Source organism: Balaenoptera physalus (assembly GCF_965194825.1).
Source record: "Balaenoptera physalus genome assembly, chromosome: 16".
Taxonomy (NCBI): Eukaryota; Metazoa; Chordata; class Mammalia; order Artiodactyla; family Balaenopteridae; genus Balaenoptera; species Balaenoptera physalus.
The window spans coordinates 54169328-54194275 of NC_138898.1; the positions used below are offsets into that span (position 1 = coordinate 54169328).

A 24948-nucleotide genomic window follows, 5' to 3' on the forward strand; every position below is an offset into this window, starting at 1 on the left:
ATAACATTTCCCTTAAAGATAGCGATTGGTGCAGAACACACTGGGTCAGATGATCTGGGGAGATACTGGGCCACACCTAATGGAAGTTCTTAGCTTAAATACCTACTTAGAACCTTAGTAATGTTACTTGTAGTCTGTTTATTTTGCAAGATTATAGTTTCTTGTATTACTGAATGTGTGACTGAGCCTCTGATAAAAATAACTAGGCTACTTGAAACAATTGATCAAATATATGGTTCTATAACATTGAAGATTTTTTTCTTTTTTTGGCCACGCCACGTGGCTTGCAGGATCTTAGTTCCCTGACCAGGGACTGAATCCAGGCCCTTGGTGGTGAAAGCGCAGAGTCCCAACCATTGGACCACTAGGGAAGTTCCAAGATTGATGATATTAATAGTGTAACTCTAGATACAGGAAGAAGCAGTAAGAGAGAACCATTTCCTGGACCATAAGAGACTAGAAAGACAGGCAAGGTGGTCCAGAGGCTTTTGGCTACTGTTAACAGTCCAGTGATAGCACATCGCATGGCCTATCAATGAAATCCTTGCTTGACCTGGGTATGAGCATTCCTAGAGCCGTGGGACAAACTGGTCATGAAATGCTTCCCAAACCTTGGTAGAAATTAAGACGGAAAAGGAGGAGATTGTAAAACAAAGAATGTTGCTCACCATCCAATTCTACAAGAATTGAGTCATTAGTCACTACAGTCACTGATTTACAACACACCCTGAAAGAAATTCAGGGCCAAGATCAGGATGAGGCATTTGTGCTCTGGGAAAACTGGCAGAACTAGCTCTCAGATATTTGTGGGAGAAAATTTTATGAACTCAGTTTCTTGCATCTTCCCATACTTAGAAAAGCACTACAACCATTAACTAAGATATCTGCTCCTCGTGAATAGCAGTAGCCTTCTACCAAGATGTATGCTTGACTGCACCTACCCCTTAGTCAAAATCACTACATACTAGCCTCCCTCTTTCCTCTTTGAAACATCCTCAGAGCTTTCTGAAAGACTGTCTCCCTGATTATAATCCTCAGGCTGGCCCGAATAAACTATGCATTTCTTAGATTGACTATTGATTAATTTTTTTGTTGACATTTGCCATATCTTCCCTTGTGAAGTATCTGTTTTAAGTTTTTTGTCTACTTTCTTGTCTTTAATTTTTTAAAAACAATTTTTGACTGGGCTGTGTGGCATGCAGGATCTTAGTTCCTGGACCAGGGATGGAACCCATACCGCCTGCAGTGGAAGCTTGGAGTCCTAACCACTGGACCACCACGGAAGTTCCTTTTTCTACTTTCTAATTGGATGGTTTTCTTTACTGAGTTTTGAGAGTTTGTTATGTATTCTGGATAGAAGGCTTTTTATCAGATGTGTTTTGTGAATTTATTTTTCAGACTCTGGATTATCTTTTCATGTTCTTAGTGTCTTGAAGAGCAGTTTTAAATTTTGATGAGGTGCAATTTATCAAAAAACATTTTTTTAGAGGATGATACTTTTGGTATATCTAAGAATTCTTGTTTAACCCAGTCACAAAGTTTTCCCCATAAGTTTTCTTCTGGAAAAGTTATATTCGGTTGGCCAAAAAGTTCGTTCCGGTTTTTCTGTGCGATATTAACGAACTTTTTGGCCAACCCAATAGTTTTTAGGTTTTACTCTTAGGCAAGGGTGGAGGTTCATTTACTTGCATTTCCAACTGTTCCAAAACTATTTCTGAAAGATTATTCTTTCTCCACTAAAGAGCTTTACCATCTTTGTTCTAATGACCATGTATATGTGGATCTATTTTGGGACTCTCTTTGAGGTCCCGTGCCTTCATGTGTCTGTAACTTCGCCAAAACCAATGCAGGGGCGGAGGGCGTCCCACGGGTTGGTAGTCCCTCGTCTTCGCCTACCCTTCTGGGCTCAGCTCACTTCACCTCCCCAGCCCTTGCTGTCGCCTATCCCCAACCGTGGCAGCCCAGTAGAGAGGACTCCCAAGTTAGGTCACAGCTTATCTGGCCACATGTTGGGCGCGGTCCTCACCCCGGAGCCGCCCCCTCCCTCCACCAGGCGCAACGACAGCTCCAGCTGCCGGAGTTCACGGTTGCCAGGACAACCGCCGGCGCGCGAAGACCCGGGCCAGTTTCCGGCCTGTTGTGAAGAGCGAGACGGCTGCGCACGCGCAGATGGCTGCCGGGCCTGCTCTCGCCGCCTTGCGGTCAGCCCCTGCCTGCGACTCGCAGTCTGTGGCCTCAACTGCTTCACGCTGCAGGCGCTTCTTGCGGGTTTCGGACGTGGGCGCGGCCAGCCATTTTACACATGCCAGAGAGAAGTGTACTGGGCACAGGACCCAGGCTGGAGACCCGGCTTCGTGATATTATGTACATTCTTTTTAGAGGAGTTTAGGAGGAAATGGGAAGTAGTACGTAGGGTGCCTCGCACAGCGTCAGGCACTTAGTAGGTCCTCAGAACGTATCAGTCAGTGCCAAATGTCTGCAAACTGTGTAAAGGGGGCCCGGCCGCCAGGCGGGGCGGGACCCCACGCCCGCTCCCTCAGCGTCGCGGGACCCCACGCCCCCTCCCTCAGCGTCGCGGGACGCCCCCTGCCGGCTGCCCTTTCTCTGGCGGCATGGAGCATGCGCACACAGCCCGGCCGTTTCGCCTCCAGTCCTGTTTGGCCCCGGCTGCGCGCCGTAGAGGGCTCCGTGCATTGCCATAGAAACCCGTGAGCGCTGAGGGGCGAGCGGCTGAGACTCCGGCGTCCTGAGGACCAGAGCGCCATGTCTTTCCGCGACCTCCGCAGTAAGGCAAACCTGACCCCTGTGACCAGCGGTCCTCCCGAGACTCGGGGCTCCGGCCCGCCGGGTCCCCTGTCTGAGCCCCGCCGAGGCTCCCGCGCTGGAGCCCCCTCCCGGGCCTCTGCGGCTCGGGGGCGCTCCTGGCCCGCCGCCCCCCAGGCTGAGCGCCCCAGCCCTGTCTCATAGCCCTTCCTGCGATGATGGGAGGTTGTGTATGTGTATGCGGCTAGTGCGGCTGAGAAACCGAAACTTTAATTTTATCTAATTTTAATTGACTTATGGGTCTGTTCGCTACTGTATTGGAAAACGCAGAGACCGTTTTGAGTTGGGTTAGCTTAGAGCTCCGGGAAACGAACAACAACCGAGGAGGGGCTGGTGAATAATAATTGAGGCTTCCGTTTTTTCGAGCTTTTATGATCTGCCAGGTAGTTAGTTACTGTCTTATGTGTGTTCATCGTTTCATTCACTCCTCTGAACAACTGTGCTCCTGTGTTTAGAGATGAGGAACTGGGCAGAGAGAGGTCAGGTCAGGGGACACACGTGGTAAGAGCTGGCGCTGAAGTGTGAAGTCAGGTTGTCTAACCTACAAAGCTTGCATCTTTTCTAAAGGGGCTGGTGAGGAGAAGGGAACCCAAGTGCCTTTGCTAGGAGGGTGGGGAAGTGGAAGAATGGGGAAAAGAGAATTAGTTACTACTACTTTGGGGGACACCTGTTACACACCAAACATTTTACATTCAGTATCTTGTTTTAGTCCTCACTGTAGCAGTAAGGTGGTTCGTATAAGTTTCTGGATGAAATACTTTGAGGCAGGGAGGTAAAGTAGTTTGCTTTAGGTCACATAGCTAGAACTGGGTGGAAACGAGGATCAAAAGGTAGGACTGTGTGAATGAATCAGTTGCCTTTTATAGCTTTCATTTTCTGAATCTGAAGCAGTTTAGCCAACTGGCTCCACCTTCATAGGTGTAGCAGGTGATTGCCAATTTGGTGTGATCTGAGGGGCCTCTTTAAGGCCAATTTTCTAACAATTGCTGGTGCCTGAAATTTCCCCATTAAAGATTACTCCTTTCAGTTGTGAATTGCTCTCTTTTCTATAATGGAAATATATAGGAAGAGGCATCACATTTTATTGATGCCTATTAGCACTATTGTGTGAATCTGTGCCCTCTGGAATTTGGAGGTTCTTGGTGACCTTATGTTGTAGAGACAAGTTTCTCCTTCCTCATAGTTGAGGGAGGCCAGCCTTCTGCTAGGGGACGTTGAATGGAGTTGTGTTGGGAAAAGTGTACAAGAAGGGGATTTCTGAGCATTGTGACCTTAAATGAATGCTGTACATTATGCAGTTCATGGTAAGATTCTTACTCAGATTGTCTCCATTTTGACAATAATACTGTAGAATTAACAACTGCACTGCTACTTAGCGGCAAGAAGTGTTTAGGGCTTACTGTGTGATGGGAAGGCTGCTGCTTTATTTTCCATTGCTCTATTTAAATAGCCCTCAAAACAGCAACAGAGGCCCTCTGCTTCTCTTTTTTTTTTTTTTTTTAATTTTATTATTTATTTATTTATTTTTGGCTGCGTTGGGTCTTTGTTGCTGCGCGCGGGTTTTCTCTAGTTGCAGTGAGCGGGGGCTACTCTTTGTTGCGGTGCGCGGGCTTCTCATTGTGGTGGCTTCTCTTGTTGCGGAGCACGGGCTCTAGGCGTGCAGGCTTCAGTAGTTCTGGCACACGGGCTCAGTAGTTGTGGCTTGCGGGCTCTAGAGCGCAGGCTCAGTAGTTGTGGCACACGGGCTCAGTTGCTCCACGGCATGTGGGAATCTTCCCGGACCAGGGCTCGAACCCATGTCCCCTGCTTTCGCAGGTGGATTCTTAACCACTGCACCACCAGGGAAGCCCCCCTCTGCTTCTCTTTTCTCTGCTTCTCTTTCCTCTGCTTATGCCTTCTCTTCTGTTGTCTTGTGAAATCCAGCCTAATTTCCAAGGCCCAGGTAGCTTATTTGTGAATGTCATTGGGACATCTTGAATACCCACCTTCAAGAAGAGTGAAGACAGACATTACTTAGCCAGAAGCACACTGAATATAGGTCTTAGCACATCGTGGGAACTAAAAAGATGTTTTATTTCCAAGTCTTGCTGAAAGCTTAGTGACTGCAGCATCTGGTATCAACATGTATTAGTGTTACTGTTTCTTAGTCTGTTTCATAATACATCTAAATATTGCTCAATCGTTCAATCATTTTCTTGAAGATTTCTCTAAATACAATGCAACTAATGTTTAAATTTTGTGTTATTAAGGTCCTATATGCTCAGTGGAGAAAAAAAGTCAACTCAGAAATAACACAGAGACATAAACTTCACCCTACCATCATCACCCCCCCCCCCAAAAAAAACCCCACGGTTAACATTTAAACCGTGGCCAGGTAGTTCTCATTTTTTTTTTTTAATTAATTAATTATTTTATTTATGGCTGTGTTGGGTCTTCGTTTCTGTGCGAGGGCTTCCTCCAGTTGCGGCAAGTGGGGGCCACTCTTCATCGCGGTGCGCGGGCCTCCCACTATCGCGGCCTCTCCCGTTGTGGAGCACAGGCTCCAGACGCGCAGGCTCAGTAGTTGTGGCTCACCGGCCCAGTTGCTCCGCGGCATGTGGGATCTTCCCAGACCAGGGCTCGAACCCGTGTGCCCTGCATTGGCAGGCAGATTCTCAACCACTGCGCCACCAGGGAAGCCCGGTAGTTCTCATGTTGAGTGGTAAAGAGAAAGCTATCCAAGAGATAAATGAGGTATCCAAGAGAGAAATTAAATCACAGCCAATCCCTAAACCGCATTGCAATGTACAGTTTCCTCTTCTCCCATTGAATTTAAATAAATGATTTTCAGGAAGCAGATTAGGTATTTTAACTTTTATCTCCCTTTTTCTTTCCCTCTTAGAGAGTTGATAAATAGTCCATAAAAGTGTCAGTAGGTTGGGAGTAAGAAGAGAAAGCAAAGAAAGTGTCTACGTTCATAAGTCGTTGCTGTTTGACGAGGAACTGACTACATTGTGTTTTACCTTGGACAGACTTTACAGAGATGATGAGAGCCTTGGGATACCCTCGACATATTTCTATGGAAAATTTCCGCTCACCAAATTTCGGACTTGTATCTGAAGTGCTTCTCTGGCTTGTGAAAAGGTTTGAACTGCACTTTACTGAGGTCTAAGAATGAATATGAGATGTTATTCATTAGCCACCTAGAAACAGGATGCTTTTGTGAAGCAAAACGAAAAGTTCAATAAAATTTGACAGACTCGGTTGTAACCTGTTAAAAATCAGTTGAGTTTAAAGAACGCTGTGGGAGAAGGGAGTGTACCAAGCAGCGGTAAAAGGAGAATGTTTCTCAGTAGGAAGCCGACACAGGGGTGCTGGTCCGCATTCCTCTTCATCCCCTCACCTTCATCAGGGAGTGACAGGACCTCCTCACACATTCTGCTGAGTACCTGGCTTGGAAATAATTTAGATTTCATTTTGTGTGAAAAATCTAATATGATTCAGGGTTGGCAAACTCTTTTGCTAAGGAGATAGTATTTTAGGCATTGCAGGCTACCTAAGATCTCTGTCATGTATTCTTCCTTGTGTTTTTTATAACCTTTGAAAAATGTAAAAACCCTTTTTAGTTTGCGGGCTGTACAGGAAGAGGCCAAGGGCTGCCGTCTGCTGACCCCGGTGTGTCATCAGTTACTCGAAGAAAGGAACTCCACTGGGTCAAGGGCAGGCAGCCAGAGTAATAGTTCTGATTATTTTAATGAAACTTTGCAGTCTGAGATAGATTTAATTTTGTAAGCTGAGCCCCGAATTTGATTTTTGAAATTTGTTAAACCTATTTTTAGGTGAAGATTTGTTCTCTTGAATATTTGGTATTTTGTGTTGCTTCTGAAGCCTTTCTTACTCTTACTGCCTTAGCTGGGGACTCAGAGAGCTTCCCGTTACAGAGCCACTGTCCTCTCAGTTGCTTTACTTTCTCTTTTGTGAACTTTATACTTAATTACCTTGTGTCTTCTCTCTCTCTTTCTCTCTCTGCAATAGGTATGAACCTCAGACTGACATCCCTTCTGATGTTGAGACTGAACAAGACCGAGTTTTCTTCATTAAGGCAATTGCCCAGTTCATGGTTGGTTCACAGTTTTTTGATGGAGTTGTAAAATTAAATACATTAGAAGGAGATGAAGCCTAGTTAGAGCTGCTTTCAGATTTCTTTTTTAAAAGTATTTTTTCCTTCTCTTTTTTTAAAAGTTAATTAATTTTATTTTTGTCTGTGTTGGGTCTTTGTTGCTGCACTCAGGCTTTCTCTAGTTGTGGCAAGTGGGGGCTACTGTTCGTTGCGGTGCGCAGGCTTCTCATTGCTGTAGCTTCTCTTGTTGCGGAGCACAGGCTCTAGGCGCATGGGCTTCAGTAGTTGTGGCACGCGGGCTCAGTAGTTGTGGCTTGCGGGCTCTAGGGCGCAGGCTCAGTAGTTGTGGTGCACGGGCTTAGTTGCTCCGTGGCATGTGGGATCTTCCTGGACCAGGGATCAAACCCATGTCCCCTGCATTGGCAGGCGGATTCTTAACCACTGGGCCACCAGGGAAGTCCCAGATTTCTAAACACACTCCATTACCAGATTTCTGTGGAGCCATTTTACCAACAAAGTTTTCTGGGTTTTTTGTTTTTAATTCATTATTTGTTAAGAATTTTGGAGTCCCATGCCCCAGCGGCCATTGGTCCCTACAGTCAGGCTGTGTTAGTTGGCAGGACCATTTACGTTTCAGGACAGCTAGGCATGGACCGTGCAAGTGGACAGCTTGTGCCAGGAGGGGTGGCAGAAGAGGCTAAACAGGCTCTTACAAACATGGGTGAAATTCTGAAAGCAGTAGGCTGTGAGTTCACGAATGTGATAAAAACAACTGTTTTGCTGGCTGACATACTGTCAATGACATCTACAGACAATATTTCCAGAGTAGTTTTCCTGTGAGAGCTGCTTACCAGGTTGCTGCTTTGCCCAAAGGAGGCCATGTTGAAATTGAAGCAGTAGCTGTTCCAGGACATCTTGTGACAGCATCACTTTAAGTGGGCCCAGGGTTATTTAGTCTGGAATTTTAATAATGTTTTTAAATTAACATCTTAATTTTTACAGTCTTTGTTGCAAAGTGTAAGGTTGACTGAAATATCTGAAGTTATTATGGAAATACCATATAATAAGGGGAATTGAACATAAATTGAAGATTAATGACGAATCTTGTTATTGACGTTACAAATTATGCTTACATAACACTTGTATTACTGGATGTGGGAAAAAAGACATGCATTACATAGTTACTCAGATAAATAAAAGTAAAGGGAAATAACATACAGGAAAGATGAGATACTATTCCTGAGAAATAATAAAGAGCACACCTAATTAAACCCTATTAATTTAATGATGTAAAATATTTATTTTTCATGTCAGATATATGATTCTGGTTTTACTTGAGTAAAATTAAAGTATTTAAGTATTCAAACCTAGTAGAGCTAAAGGAGAAGAAACTGGACCAAAATTTTATATAGGTAATATTTTTCTAATGGAAATAAAATAGCATGCAGATTTTTAAAAAGAATTTTATTTACTTATTTTTGAATAGGTAATATATTTTATGGTTCAAAAAAATTTTTTAAATCATGAAACAATACAGAGTAAAATGACTTTCTATTCTGTTTGCCATCAGCCCAGTTCCATTCCCAGTGATCACTATTCTTAATATCTTTCAGAGTTTCTTTAGGCATATTTAAGCAAATAGACTGTATATTCCTTTTCCTTCCTCTTACACAAATAGTGGCATACTGCACACCACCGTTTAGAATCTTGTCTTCATGTAACAGTACATTTTGGAGAACTTTTCAAATACACATAGAATTTCTTTATCCTCTCTTACACCTGAGTAGTATTGCTTGCACGTTTATACCATAACTTATGTAATTTATACAGGTAGGCATTTAGGTTGTTGGTAACTTTTGTTCTTAGAAGCAATGCTGTAACAAATAGCCTATACACATCATTTTGTTTGTGAATATGTATATCCCTAGCATAAGTTCTTAGGATTGGAATTGCTGGGTCAAAGGACGTATGCATTTGTAGTTTTGTTGTCATTTACCAAATTGCTCTCCATCAAGATTGTGTCAGTCAACATACCCACTTGCAATATATGAGTAACTTGAAAGTTTGATTCTTAAAATGATTTGGTTATATCCCTATTGTTGGCAGTGACATTTTCAAATGACCTACATGGAATTTGGTTTAGATTTTACGTGGAATGGGTCTTAAACTTTTTTTTTTTTAATCTGAAAATAGGCCACTAAGGCACATATAAAACTCAATACTAAGAAGCTTTATCAAGCAGACGGGTATGCAGTGAAAGAACTATTGAAGATCACCTCTGTCCTTTATAATGCTATGAAGACCAAAGGGATGGAGGACTCTAAAATAGGAGAGGAAGATATCAGCAAATTCAAGTTTGACCTTAGCTCAAAGGTAAGGACAATGCAAGGCTTGTAGTGAGGAATGGAATGTTTATTTCTCAAACTCTGAAATGGGCTGTATCAATACAGCATCACTTCTTTCCTTATTCCTTGACTGAGGGCCATTTGTCAGTTTTGTGCTTGTCAGCATTTGGATCAAAGCAGAAGGGACAATAAATTCAACTTTTTTTTTTTTTTTTTAAACTACCAATGCCCAGAAATAGGGATTTTTACTGGCCTATAAAGTGGGCACTGGGCGTGGCATTTTTTTTTTTTTAATTTATTAATTTATTTATTTATTTTTGGCTGTGTTGGGTCCTCGTTTCTGTGCGAGGGCTTTCTCGTTGTGGTGAGCGGGGGCCACTCTTCATCGCGGTGCGGGGGCCTCTCACTGTCGCGGCCTCGCTTGTTGCGGAGCACAGGCTCTAGACGCGCAGGCTCAGTAGTTGTGGCTCACGGGCCTAGTTGCTCCGTGGCATGTGGGATCTTCCCACACCAGGGCTCGAACCCGTGTCCCCCGCATTGGCAGGCAGATTCTCAACCAATGCACCACCAGGGAAGCCCTAAATTCAACTTTTTATTGAAAGCCTGCTATCTGCCAGGCACTCTTCAAGCACTGGGGATACAGGCGTGAAAAACGAGGACAGGAATCCTCTGTTCCCGCGGCTCAGTTGGGGGAGCCAGACTGTAAACTGCAAAGCAGAAAGAGTGACAGGTCAGATGGGCTGCATGTGTGGAGGATAGTAAAGCAGGGAAGGGGCTGGGGTGCCGGGGGAGGTGTCTTAAATGGAGGGCTAGGACAGCCTCAGAGACTGGGTGACGGTTTCAGCAGAGATCTGAAGGAGGGAAGGAGCAAACCATTCAGTGGAAAGGTGTGCTGTGTGTGTTTGAGGAAACACAAGGGGGCCATGTGATGAGAGCTGGGAGGGGAGGCAGCCCCAGGCCTGTGGTCCCTGGAAAGCCACTGTCAAGACTTTGACTTTGACTCTGACGTGGAAAATCGTTGAGTTTTGATCAGAGAAGTACATAATTTGAAACTTCATATTAAAAGGATCACTCTGGCTGCTGAATTGAGTCGGACTGAAGGGGGAAGAAAGGTGGAAGCCCAGAGACCTGTTAGAAAGCAGGAGGTGACAGCGCCTTTGAGCAGAGTGGCCGTCAGGTGCTCAGCTGAGCTTGGGGAGAGAGTGAGCTGCCAGGCGTCGGAGGACTCGATTAAAGCAACAAGCTGAACGTGAAAGCTGTGTCTTTAATCACTAACTGCAGTGGTATAAGCAAGGGGCTAAAGCCAGAAGAAGTGTCAACTCCCTGTTTCATAAGACTGCTCTGGCAGTTTTAATGCCCCCTGAGGTGTGGGAGAAGGTGTTTGCCCTACCTACCCCAATAAGGAGGCCTCAGCAGAGGCACTGAAGAGGACCTGGACCCAAGGCCTCAGATAAAGAGACCTAGGAATGCAGGTCTTTATGAGAACATGACTGGCCAGAGGGCCTGATTCCTTGACTGCAACTCTCTTCAGAGACTGCAGGGTACTGGTGTTCGAGTGCAGCTTTCCCCAGGAGGCCTGCCAGGTAAAGCCTCCGGGATTGCCTGTGGTCAGGCCTGAAAAACCATACACAGGAGCCAGATCCTCACTGGGAGGAAGTGGTCAGAGGTTAGAGCATATTTTGAAGGGAGGTCTTATGGATTGGGTGTAGGTTGGAAGAAAGCAGACAGCACGAGGAAGGTCCTGAAGCAGCTCTGTCTGGTAGCGCTTTCCATGCTGGTGGACGTGTTCTGTGTCTCTGCCACGCGATACGGTAGTCGCTAGCCACGTGTTGCCAGCATAACCAAGGAAGTGAGTTTTAAGTTTTATTAAATTTTGAATGGTTTAACATTGAAAATGGCCACACGTGACTAGCGGGCACGATATTAGATATCATGGCTCTAAAGTTTTGGGTGTGAGTTCCTGCAAGGACAAAGTTGCCGTCTACTGAAGTGGAGAAGAGTTTGGAAGGAGCAGGTCTGGCAGGAAAGATGAGGAGTTTGGTTAAGGACATGTTATGTTTGCGACGTCCACGAGATGTCCAAGTGGAGATGTCAAGCCCCAGCTCACGGCTTTAATCTTGGTATCAGAGCTGAGAGCTTGCGGGGAGTGTGCGTGGAAGGGAGGTCCGGGTGGGGGCGGTGGTGTGCGGCTGGACTCTGCTGAACTACAGTGCTGAGAAGTGGGGCGGATGAGAGGACTCCCAGAGAGGAAGCTGGGAACTCACTGCTGGTGAGGAAGCAGCTATGGGAGAGGAGTCCTGAGGACTGAGGAAATGGGAAGGAAGTCACCAGCTGTGAATGAAGAGCGAGAGTTGTCAGTGGTTTGAAAATGAAAGAGGGTGGGAATTCGTTGTTTTGGGGAGAGGGAGAGGGAGCTGAGCTGGGAAATGTTTGGGCTCTTTGGAAGTTTAGCGTATTCATGGAAGAGGGTGTGACGTGTAGATCCTAAGAAAGAAGCTGTGCCCAGGGCCAGATCATCATCATCTTCACAGCAGTGCCTTGTGGGAGCTTGTAAGGCCTTCATGCCTGTGAGCTCATTTGAGCTCACAGCAGCCCAGTGAAGTGCAGCCTGAAGGCAGAGAATGAGGGGACAGGGAAGGTTAAACATAGGGCATCAGGGTTCTGCAGTAAGCATGTGTCCCTCAGGTTGCCCCTCCTTTGCTCACCCCACCACTGCCAGGGTCCCTTATTATAGGAAGCGTGTCAACGTTCACAACCCCCACACCTCCTGGTGGCAGAGTACATTTGACCTGACATTTGGGTTTTTCAGGTGGCCTGGAATTGGTCTAATTTGTTCTTAGATCAGTGTTTCCTAAACTGGTGTTCTGGGAACTCTCTTCTCCAGGATGTAAATATGTGTGTGTAGAAAATGTGTTCTATAGTCAAGTAAGTCAAATATCCTGACTGGAGGTAGGAACCGATATGAACAGATTGATTCTTTCTGAATGCCTAATAAAAACCTGTCACTGAAGTTTCTGTTTTTGATATTTTCCTTCCAGATTGCAGATTTGAAAGCAGCCAGGCAGCTTGCTTCTGAAATCACTTCCAAGGGAGCATCTCTATATGACTTGCTGGGCAAGGAGGTGGAGTTGAGGGTAAGCAGTGTTCAGATAACTCAATTACCTCCTTAGCTAAGCAGATTTCCAAGGTTTCTTTTCCAATTCTGTTTTTCCCTGTTCTTTTGATTTTATTAAACGGTACCTGATTAAATGAGCTACTGTGTGGGAAAGTAATATGCATATGGTGTTTGCTGCTGTTCGTGCTTCTGGTGGGCTCTGGTCTGTTTCTAATACCTTTGACATCTAGTTCAGGAATGGCAAATAATGTGCCTGTTGCTGAAACTTTCCTCCTTGTGCCCGTGGCAGACTTTATTGATCATGATGCTTTCCCCCGGTACACTCAGCCTTGGCATTCTTCCCAACAAAATGCTCTTCTGAGCCTGTGGTTCCCAAATCTTGTTGCCCAGTGGAATCACCTGGGGATCTTTACAAACTACTGATGTCTGGCTTCCATGCTAATGTCATTGGTATGAAATGTGACTTGGGCACTGGGAGTTTTAAGTCTTCTGGGTGGTTCTAACATACAGCAGAGTTTGGGAACTAGTCATTAATTTAGGCAGTCACTACCAATCATTTGAAGTTGATGTTACAGTTGAAACTTACTTGCAGTCCTTATTCTAGACCATGCCAGTCAAGGAGGATGCTCTGTCCACTGTGTTTAAGGAGCTGTTGAAGAGTGGGTTCCTAAAACACCCTTGGAGCTCCTATAGAGCTTTTTAAATCACCCGATATCCAGGTCATCCCCCATACCAGTGGATCAAAATGTTTGGGGGTGAGAGCCAGATTTTTAAAGATCTCCAGGTGATTCCAACGAGCAGCAGATTTTGGGACCTACTGGTTGGAGAAGAAATGGAGTACTGTTTAATTCTTACCTGTGAGGATTTATGGCATTTGAAGCATACATGCTCACATCTAATGTTTTTGAATTAAATGCACTTAGTCCATTCCGTTCCCATCAGGTGTATCATCCATGACTGCTCTCTCACTGCCTTGCCTGTGTTCTGGCATTGCTGCTACAGTGTAATGGCATTTTTCATTTCTGCCCTAGGAACAGACTGGAAGCGGGGGACTTGGTGCTAGCTCACCATCCCTGCTCTTGATATATTGCCACCTGGTGAAGTGTAGTTGGCAGAACAAACCTGACATAATGTCTGACAGCTAATTTAGATAAGCAGTGAGGCAGCTCCCGGCTTTCCATGTTTTCTGTTTATAGTGCAATAGTGCACATGTTCTACACGTGTTCCTCACAGTCCCAGAGACAGGAGCTGGTCACTTGCTATTTGCCAGCAGAGCCCTGGCTTCATTGTGAGGCTCACCTGGATTCCCCTGGGGGCTCTTTTAGCACTGTCCTGTAATGAATTGATGGAGCAATCAGAGGCCAAACTGTTGCCATGGAAGCCAAGAGACCCTGAATGTAGGACTTCTCAAATTCTGTATACAGTCATGATCTGAGGAAGATCCCCTATCCAATATATGTTTTTCATACACTCAACAAATATTCATTGAGGACCAACACCAACCACAGGCAAGGAAGGCACTGTGCTCTGTGTCCTTGAGTAAGTCACGGTCCCTGCCCTCAATAGTTTTCCACTGTGGGGGAGGTAATGTACACTGTGGAATAAAGGAAGCACAAGACAGGATTTGATAAAGTGCTCCAGGAACCCCATAACTGCATCCGCAATGAAGTCCCATGTCTCGGAAATTTCCAGTACTGATATGATAGGCACAGATGCCTCCCTTGATGGTTAGTGGTTAGTGCTAGGGGCAGGGCCGAGCTGATTCATCTCATTAGTTACAGTTGTCAGTGATAGGCACCTTAGAGGGACGTGATCACAAAGAAGATTGTACAGGCTGGCAGGGGGTTCAGACAGCAAGTTGAGCTGCACTTGGTTTGGGGTCACCTGAATGGAATGCAAGTAAAAGAAGCAAATTTGGGAGAAAAGATTCTGGATGGTGAGTTCAGGTTCCCATGGTGTTAGGGTACAGGGGGCCTGTGGCTGGAGAGGGGGACCTTGAGCACTGGAGAGAGGCCAGGCTGGCCAGAGGATTACAGAAGACACTGGAGGAGGTGATGGTGGGAGTGCTTTTGCATCAGAGACCCACACAGTAATGAAGCTTTTGAGAACCAGTCCATAAGCCATATCTAGACAGGGGAATTGGTCTTGTGAATTCGTCTTCTGAAAAAATAATTTCGCTTCATTGTTTCCCATAGGAACTGAGAACAGAAGCAATTGCCAGACCTCTGGAAATAAATGAGACTGAAAAAGTGATGAGAATTGCAATAAAAGATATTTTGGTAAGATTACTTCGCTTTTATTTAATGTTTTTGTGCCTGGGACTGGAAAACAGTTCCTGGCTCTACAGGACAGAACAAGCCAGGCCTCATAACAAAGAAGGGACAGGTTAGTGGGGAGGTGAAAAATTTAGAGCACATTCTAGAATAGTTGGTGACTTACTGTTATTTTTCTCCTCATTACAAATATGAACAATTTCTCCTGTTGCTAAAATTTTGCCAGTTTTATTAATTTAATAATTCTCTTAAATTCTGCAGTAATTTTAGTAAATACTCTACTTTATGGACTCTTCATACTTGATTTAACCAGTTCCTCACTGCTGGGCGTTTAAATGATTTCCAGGTTTTCTTAACTTTAAACAGCACTGTAGAAATAGAATGATCGTCATCCTTTACTACTTAACCCATGATCAGTTGTTATTTGCTTATCTCACCTAAATCATTCATTTGGAAAGCAGAAAGTGTGGGGGACTCAGACTACTTGGGTTTGAATCCCTCTGTGTGATTTTAGGCAAGTTACTTAACTTCTCTGTGCCTCACTTTCCGCATCTATAAAATGGGAGGAATGGCAGTGCCCACCACATAGGGTCCTTGTGAGCATTCATTATGACAGTGCGTGGCACATAGTAGGTATTCAGTCATTATTAGAGATTCATTTTATTCAGTAGACACAGACAGGGGGGCCTTACGTAAATTAGGAATAGTTATAAAACAAGAATTTACTGTGAGTTGTACAAAACTCTAAGATTGGTTTTTATAGTACTCTTATCATAAAACAGTAATACTCCCTGCGCAACCCAGCACAGAGAGTCAGAGCCTCAGCAGGGTGAGACGTGCAGGGTAGCCGAGATGGGAGATGGTTACATACAGGCAGGTTGATCAAATAAGTAAATATATTAAAGATAATGGAAGCCAGGGTTCTCACTGTTGGAGAATGGAGTTACAGATATGAAAAGGGAGAAAATTAGATTGAACCCTGAAATAGGAGGCGTTGGTTAAATGCATGCATTTCAATATGTAGATAGATATAGTAATAAATTTTGTTGTGTGTATGTATGTGTAGCATATGTATGTAGTATATTTATGTACATACACATGCACACCCACATATACATTCATACACTCCTTAGCTCTGAGCATACCTAGCACCCAGATCTTGGCTTCTAAATGCCATTCTCCACTAAAATGAAGCAGGGCTCTTCGGGAGGGATGGCTGATTCCAAAGCTGGGACAAGAAAGTACAAGATCTTCTTGTGCCAGAAAGCAAGGAAGTGCTCAAAGAGTGTCAGAAGGACACAGAAGCCAGCTTCCCCTGGCCACACCAGGGACAGGATAAGCATCAAAATGAATGAATTATAGTAATGGGTTATAGACCATTGAATGAAATGGGAGATCTTGAGTTCTCACTGATAAATGAATACATTGAAAACTGAGGAAGAGCAGGTTTTTCACATAGTTTCAAAGTAGCTCCCTACAAAATACTTATTAATTACAGAGAGGAAAGGAGTAACGTCATAGGAGAAGCCTGACAGACACCCTCTTAATCCAGTGATCAAAGGAATATCACCAGTGATGGAGCAAACCAGAATTATGCCCGCCTGATGGGATGCAGGGTTCAGTGATATCTGTGCTATTCCTGCTAGGGATGTGTAATCTGAAGCTAATCAGACAAAGGCAAATTGAGGGGCATTCTGTGAATTCCCCGGCCCCTACTCTTCAACAGTGAAAAGTTCATGTTCCTGTCATGAACATCCAGGAGAGGTTCAGGAGCCATTCCAGACTGAAGGAGGCTAAGGAGACCTGATGACTGAATACCAGGGGTCACTCCCATCTGCTGTTAAGGACTTCATGGGGCAGTGGGTCTGAGGGTTGGATGGGGGTGGTACGTCAAGAGTTCATTTCCTGTCTTGATGATTGTGTTGTGGTTATTTAGGAGAAAGGCCTTATTCGCAGGAAATACACATTAAAGTATTTAGAAGTGATGGAGCATCAGGTCAGCAGCTCATTCTCACCTAGGTTAGGAAAAAATGTTTTGTATTACACTTCAGCTGTTTGTAAGTTCCTGATTGTTTCTAAATTAGAAAAAAAACTAATGATAATACTTTTGTGCTTGTCAGTGTTCTGGCTGAATCAGGTTAGCATGGCATGAATGTGCCTTTAGCACTAAGTCAATATTAAAAATGGAACAACCAAATGAGGGCACAGTTCATTTCTTGGTGAACACCTCTTAAGATATCTTTTCGTTGCTGGAAAATATACATGATATTTGATAATTCTAAAAACAAAAACGAAACAACAACATGGATACTTAAAAGGGGTTATGAAATATAGGCCATTTATTTCAGAAAGCTAGAGAAAATTTTTTGTATTTATCACATTTGTCTTTTTTGAGGAACAGACCCTTTTTAAAAATCTTTATTTTTGAGGTCAGATAGATTCACTAGGTTTTAATCTGACTTTGATTCAGAGAAATAGTTGCCATCAACCTGAGTTGTCTGTTTAGAAAGGAGATCCACCTTGTCTTCCTCTGAGAGTGAACTCACATCTCTGCTGGGGTTTTTAAAGTACTTGCAGCAAATCAATAGTTAGTGATATGATTAATCTTCATGAAAGCGTCTTCGAAATGGTTAGTGTACTTAGACAAAAAAAATTAAGCCATAAAGTGTTGATAAAAGTGACTGCTTCCAAATATGCACTGTCTCTGAGAGTCGTGAAGCGTGTCTGGGCTCCTTAGCTGATTTCTTTGTGGACCGCATAGTGTTTCAGAGGCCTGCAGGTAAACAGTCAGTAAACCTTCATGGGCCTACACATGTGTAAAGTCCTGGAGGGGAGGACCCCACCTTGGCCATCTGGAACTTAACAGCAGAGTTGGATAGTCCCAGCCTGGGGGCGCGGGGAGCAGTTCTACACTTGGCTGGTTGTGTTGCAGATGTCATTCCTAGGGCAGCAGATTGCAGCTCTGAGCCACAGGCCTTGACCTGGCCCGCTTCCCAGACAACACGAGTGTGAAGACAGTGCATTTACTCAGACTAGCCCTGCCTCAGATGAACTTGCTCTTACGGGAGGATGGGGAGGCCTGTGGTTTTCACCAGTGATCTCTCTTCCCCTTCACGCTGCCCCCTTGCCCAGGGGCCTGTGTCACACTGCTGCCCAGGCTCCCTCCCCAAGGCTGGATCACACCGGAGCCACCCAGGGAGCCACTTTCTCATAATGGAGTGGTTTCTCTGTTTAGTTCAGTCTGCGGTTCAGCTGCCTGGGAGGGGGAGAGGAACCTTCTCTCAGTCCCAACAGGCAGCGCATTAGAGCTGGGACCAGGCGGCGTTTCTTTTTGTTCCCTTCTAAGTAAAGCTAAGATAAAGCTTGTGTGTGCATGTATTCTATAAGTCAGTTATTTGTAGCTGGGGAGTAGCCTGAACTATGTAAATGAAGGCAAACCAACCCTTCAGAGTGACGTGTAACCATCTAAACAAGTGAGGTGGCAGGAGGTTTTGGGTCCCTCTTCGGAAACACCTTCTCATGGAAAAAAAAAAGTAGATGATTCTTTCTAGGCCTATGTGATGTTCCTCCTGGAAATAGTTGGTTAAACGAGTGATGGCTTGAGGGAGGGTTTGCTCTGTTTGCTTCCCCTTGATTCTGTTTAGTGAGGTGTTGCTGGGCTTGAGAGGTTGAGAAGTCCTGCTCTTCCAAGAGTCAGGTCGTGGTCCTTATTGGCACATTTGTCGCCTTCATTTCCTGTTAAATGTAGGTGCAGGTTCAGAAGACGAAAGACCTGCTCAATAATGTGGCCTCTGATGAAGCTAACCTAGAAGCCAAAATTGACAAGAGGAAATTAGAGCTGGAAAGAAATCGGAAGCGACTCCAGACTCTGCAGAGTGTCAGGTAGATATGAACACCTGAAGAGTGAGTAGAACGCTGTCTCTGCAAGTTAAAGCAGACTGAGGGAATACATCGTCAGTGATATTAACCTTTCAAGCAGTGGGAAAAGCCCGGCATAAAGATGTCTCTGCTGCAGAATGTACGTGTGTTTTTTTTTTTTTTTTTTAAACCATCTTAATATGGTTTTTAAAGGCACAGGCTTTTTTTTTTTTTTTTAAAGATTTATTGATTGATTGATTACTATCTTGGGTCTTCGTTTCTGTGCTAGGGCTTTCTCTAGCTGCGGCAAGCGGGGGCCACTCTTCACCGTGGTGCACGGGCCTCTCACTATCGCGGCCTCTCTTGTTGTGGAGCACAGGCTCCAGACGCGCAGGCTCAGTAGTTGTGGCTCACGGGCCTAGTTGCTCCGCGGCATGTGGGATCTTCCCAGACTAGGGCTCGAACCCGTGTCCCCTGCATTGGCAGGCAGATTCTCAACCACTGCGCCACCAGGGAAGCCCTGTACGTGTGTTTTTAACAGGCACACTGCTAAACTCATTCTCTTTACTGCTTTCAATATGCCTGGAAAACTGCTTAGTTCTTGAACCGCCCTTCTAGCTTTTATAGCTTCTGGGAACGCAAGGCAAAGTAAGTAAATCCAGATGGTGAAAGTTATACAAGGCCTGGCTCCTCAGATCTGTGTCTTGCCATAAATTAGGTGGAAACAGAAACATACTCCCATTTCTAGGTTTGAGTAGATTTTAGAGTTTTATAATTCCTCACTGGTAATTCATCCTTCTTCTGACTTTCCCTTTCAAGTGTGTGCCTCACATTTTCTTGGAGCCCCCACTTCCCCCACCGCACCTCTTTCTTGCGCCCTCCCTTTTTCTCTCACTTTGTACCCTCCTTTCTTTGCTTTGTTTCTGTGTTGCCCTTCCTCCCTTTTCATTCTCCCTTTATTTTTCTCTCTTTACTCCTTCCTTTCTCCAGCTGCTGTATTCGCTCTGAATGTGTCTTGCTTTTTCAGGACACTGGTGCCTGGCCCACACTCTGGCTCCTGTCCTGAGATCTGCGGGAAGGCAGCACCTGGGGGCAGCAGACAGTAACCAAGGGAGCATCAAGGCTTCCTCCTTGCCAAGGGCAAGCCCACGCCCCTTCTGCCTCTGGATCAGGGCCACCAGATAGATTTATCTCATTAAAAACTTCTGCCTTTCAAGCATAAATTCATTTTTGTTAAGCCTCAGATCTTTTGTTTTTTTTATTTAATTTTTTTTATACAGCAGGTTCTTATTAGTCATCAATTTTATACACATCAGCGTATACATGTCAATCCCAATCGCCCAATTCATCACACCACCATCCCCCCACCCCCAACCCCGTGGCTTTCCCTCCTTGGTGTCCATACGTTTGTCCTCTATATCTGTGTCTCAACTTCTGCCCTACAAACCGGTTCATCTGTACCATTTTTCTAGATTCCACATACATGCATTAATATACGATATTTCTTTTTCTCTTTCTGACTTACTTCACTCTGTATGACAGTGTCTAGATCCATCCACGTCTCAACAAATGACTCAATTTCGTTCCTTTTTATGGCTGAGTAATATTCCATTGTATATATGTACCACAACTTCTTTATCCATTCGTCTGTCGATGGGCATTTAGGTTGCTTCCATGACCTGGCTATTGTAAGTAGTGCTGCAATGAACATTGGGGTGCATGTGTCTTTTTGAATTATGGTTTCTCTGGGTATATGCCCAGTAGTGGGAATGCTGGATCATATGGTAATTCTATTTTTAGTTTTTTAAGGAACCTCCATACTGTTCTCCATAGTGGCTGTATCAACTTACATTCCCACCAACAGTGCAAGAGGGTTCCCTTTTCTCCACACCCTCTCCAGCATTTGTTTGTATATTTTCTGCTGATGCCCATTCTGACTGGTGTGAGGTGATAACTCACTGTAGTTTTGATTTGCATTTCTCTAATAATTAGTGATGTTGAGCAGCTTTTCATGTGCTTCTTGGCCATCTGTATATCTTCTTTGGAGAAATGTCTATTTAGGTCTTCTGCCCATTTTTGGATTGGGTTATTTGTTTCTTTAATATTGAGCTGCATGAGCTGTTTATATATTTTGGAGATTAATCCTTTGTCCATTGATTCGTTTACAAATACTTTCTCCCATTCTGAGGGTTGTCTTTTCGTCTTGTTTATGGTTTCCTTTGCTGTGCAAAAGCTTTTAAGTTTCATTAGGTCCCATTTGTTTATTTTTGGTTTTATTTCCATTACTCTAGGAGGTGGATCAAAAAAGATCTTGCTGTGATTTATGTCAAAGAGTGTTCTTCCTATGTTTTCCTCTAAGAGTTTTATAGTCTCCGGTCATACATTTAGGTCTCTAATCCTTTTTGAGTGTATTTTTGTGTATGGTGTTAGGGAGTGTTCTAATTTCATTCTTTTACATGTAGCTGTCCAGTTTTCCCAGCACCACTTATTGAAGAGACTGTCTTTTCTCCATTGTATTTCCTTGCTTCCTTTGTCATAGATTAGTTGACCATAGGTGCGTGGGTTTACCTCTGGGCTTTCTGTCCTGTTCCATTGATCTATATTTCTGTTCTTGTGCCAGTACCATATTGTCTTGATTACTGTAGCTTTGTAGTATAGTCTGAAGTCAGGGAGTCTGATTCCTCCAGCTCCGTTTTTTTCCCTCAAGACTGCTTTGGCTATTCGGGGTCTTTTGTGTCTCCATACAAATTTTAAGATTTTTTGTTCTAGTTCTGTAAAAAATGCCATTGGTAATTTGATAGGGATCGCATTGAATCTGTAGATTGCTTTGGGTAGTATAGTCATTTTCACAATATTGATTCTTCCAATCCAAGAACATGGTATATCTCTCCATCTGTTGGTATCATCTTTAATTTCTTTCATCAGTGTCTTACAGTTTTCTGCATACAGGTCTTTTGTCTCCCTAGGTAGGTTTATTCCTAGGTATTTTATTCTTTTTGTTGCAGGGGTAAATGGGAGTGTTTTCTTAATTTCTCTTTCAGATTTTTCATCATTAGGGTATAGGAATGCAAGAGATTTCTGTGCATTAATTTTGTATCCTGCAACTTTACCAAATTCATTGATTAGCTCTAGTAGTTTTCTGGTGGCATCTTTAGGATTCTCTATCTATAGTATAGTATCATGTCATCTGCAAACAGTGACAGTTTTACTTCCTCCTTTCCAATTTGTATTCCTTTTATTTCTTTTTCTTCTGTGATTGCCTTGGCTAGGACTTCCAAAACTATGTTGAATAATAATGGTGAGCGTGGACATCCTTGTCTTGTTCCTGATCTTAGAGGAAATGCTTTCAGTTTTTCACCATTGAGAATGATGTTTGCTGTGGGTTTGTCGTATATGGCCTTTATTATTGTTGAGGTAGGTTCCCTCTATGTCCACTTTCTTGGGAGTTTTTATCATAAATGGGTGTTGAATTTTATCAAAAGCTTTTTCCGCATCTATTGAGATGATCATATGGTTTTTCTTCTTCAGTTTGTTAATATGGTGTATCACATTGATTGATTTGCGTATATTGAAGAATCCTTGCATCCCTGGGATAAATCCCACTTGACCACGGTGTATGATCCTTTTAATGTGTTGTTGGTGTCTGTTTGCTAGTATTTTGTTGAGGATTTTTGCGTCTATATTCATGAGTGATATTGGTCTGTAATTTTCTTTTTTTGTAGTATCTTTGTCTGGTTTTGGTATCAGGGTGATGGTGGCCTCATAGAATGAGTTTGGGAGTGTTCCTTCCTCTGCAAATTTTTGGAAGAGTTTGAGAAGGATGTGTGTTAGCTCTTCTCTAAATGTTTGATAGAATTCACCTGTGAAGCCATCTGGTCCTGGACTTTTTGTTTGTTGGAAGATTTTTAATCACAGTTTCAATTTCATTACTTGTGATTGGTCTGTTCATATTTTCTATTTCTTCCTGGTTCAGTCTTGGAAGGTTATACCTTTCTAAGAATTTGTCCATTTCTTCCAGGTTGTCCATTTTATTGGCATAGAGTTGCTTGTAGTAGTCTCTTAGGATGCTTTGTATTTCTGCGGTGTCTGTTGTAACTTCTCCTTTTTCATTTCTAATTTTATTGATTTGAGTCCTCTCCCTCTTTTTCTTGATGAGTCTGGCTAATGGTTTATCAATTTTGTTTATCTTCTCAAAGAACCAGCTTTTAGTTTTATTGCTCTTTGCTATTTTCTTTGTTTCTATTTCATTTATTTCTGCTCTGATCTTCGTGATTTCTTTCCTTCTGCTAACTTTGGGTTTTGTTTGTTCTTCTTTCTCTAGTTCCTTTAGGTGTAAGGTTAGATTGTTTATTTGTGATGTTTGCTGTTTCTTGAGGTAAGCTTGTATAGCTATAAACTTCCCTCTTAGGACTGCTTATGCTGCATCCCATAGGTTTTGGATTGTCGTGTTTTCCTTGTCCTTTGTCTCTAGGTATTTTTTGATTTCCTCTTTGATTTCTTCAGTGATCTCTTGGTTATTTAGTAACGTATTGTTGAGCCTCCATGTGTTTGTGTTTTTTACATTTTTTTCCGTGTAATTGATTTCTAATCTCATAGTGCTGTGGTTAGAAAAGATGCTTGACATGATTTCAGTTTTCTTAAATTTACTGAGGCTTGATCTGTGACCCAAGATGTGATCTATCCTGGAGAATGTTCCGTGCACACTTGAGAAGAAAGTGTAATCTGCTGTTTTTGGATGGAATGTCCTATAAATATCAGTTAAATCTATTTGGTCTATTGTGTCATTTAAAGCTTGTGTTTCCTTATTTATTTTCTGTTTGGATGATCTGTCCATTGGTGTAAGTGAGGTGTTAAAGTCCCCCACTATTACTGTGTTACTGTCGATTTCCTCTTTTATAGCTGTTAGCAGTTGCCTTATATATTGAGGTGCTCCTATGTTGGGTGCATATATATTTATAATTGTTATATCTTCTTCTTGGATTGATCCCTTGATCATTATGTAGTGTCCTTCCTTGTCTCTTATAACATTCTTTATTTTAAAGTCTATTTTATCTGATATGAGTATTGCTGCTCCAGCTTTCTTTTGATTTCCATTTGCATGGAATATCTTTTTCCCTCCCCTCACTTTCATCTGTATATATCCCTAGGTCTGAAGTGGGTCTCTTGTAGACAGCATATATATGGGTCTTGTTTTTGTATCCATTCAGCGAGCCTGTGTCTTTTGTTTGGAGCATTTAATCCATTCACGTTTAAGGTAATTATCGATATGTATGTTCCTATGACCATTTTCCTAATTGCTTTGGGTTTGATTTTGTAGGTCCTTTTCTTTTCTTGTGTTTCCCACTTAGAGAAGTTTCTTTATCATTCGTTGTAGAGCTGGTTTGGTGGTGCTGAATTCTCTTAGCTTTTGGTTGTCTGTAAAGCTTTTGATTTCTCCATCGAATCTGAATGAGATCCTTGCCGGGTAGAGTAATCTTGGTTGTAGGTTCTTCCCTTTCATCACTTTAAGTATATCATGCCACTCCCTTCTGGCTTGTAGAGTTTCTGCTGAGAAATCAGCTGTTAACCTTATGGGAGTTCCCTTGTATGTTATTTGTCATTTTTCCCTTGCTGCTTTCAATAATTTTTCTTTGTCTTTAATTTTTGCCAATTTGATTACTATGTGTCTCAGCGTGTTTCTCCTTAGGTTTATCCTGTATGGGACTCGCTGCGCTTCCTGGACTTGGGTGGCTATTTCCTTTCCCATGTTAGGGAAGTTTTCGACTATAATCTCTTCAAATATTTTCTCTGGTCCTTTCTCTCTCTCTTCTCCTTCTGGGACCCCTATAATGCGAATGTTGTTGCGTTTAATGTTGTCCCAGAGGTCTCTTAGGCTGTCTTCATTTCTTTTCATTCTTTTTTCTTTATTCTGTTCCACAGCAGTGAATTCCAACATTCTATGTTCCAGGTCACTTATCCGTTCTTCTACCTCAGTTATTCTGCTATTGATTCCTTCTAGTTTAGTTTTCATTTCAGTTATTGTATTGTTCATCTCTGTTTGTTTGTTCTTTAATTCTTCTAGGTCTTTGTTAAACATTTCTTGCATCTTCTCGATCTTTGCCTCCATTCTTTTTCCGAGGTCCTGGATCATCTTCACTATCATTATTCTGAATTCTTTTTCTGGAAGGTTGTCTATCTCCACTTCATTTAGTTGTTGTTCTTGGGTTTTATCTTGTTCCTTCATCTGGTACATAGCCCTCTGCCTTTTCATCTTGTCTGTCTTTCTGTGAATGTGGTTTTTGTTCCACAAGCCTCAGATATTTTTAATAGAAGAATTTCTGTGTTTTCCTCTAGTCCAAAAGATTATAAATTATTTTCTAGTTTGTCTGTTTATGTTTGTATTTTTAAAATTGTTTTGGCTGTGCCGTGTGGCATGCGGGATCTTAGTTCCCCGAA

The 24948-nt window shown here is 43.1% G+C and overlaps 1 protein-coding gene across 8 annotated transcripts in view; it reads left to right on the forward strand.

Annotated features, from left to right (window-relative positions):
• The first annotated feature begins 2643 nt into the window (after positions 1-2643).
• CLUAP1 (clusterin associated protein 1) overlaps positions 2644-24948 on the forward strand; it is a 43232-nt gene continuing 20927 nt past the window's right edge. For 4 of the 8 annotated variants that reach the window (XM_082428753.1, XM_082428754.1, XM_082428760.1 and 1 more), the window contains exons 1-7: positions 2653-2785; positions 5835-5946; positions 6838-6922; positions 9116-9295; positions 12306-12401; positions 14578-14661; positions 18404-18537. In XM_082428753.1, the coding sequence (XP_082284879.1) occupies positions 2764-2785; positions 5835-5946; positions 6838-6922; positions 9116-9295; positions 12306-12401; positions 14578-14661; positions 18404-18537 (713 nt within the window). In that variant the 5' untranslated portion in view covers positions 2653-2763. Of the gene's footprint in view, positions 2786-5834; positions 5947-6837; positions 6923-9115; positions 9296-12305; positions 12402-14577; positions 14662-18403; positions 18538-24948 lie in introns of those variants that run through there. The other 4 variants (XM_082428756.1, XM_082428759.1, XM_082428758.1 and 1 more) reach the window with 4 other exon arrangements.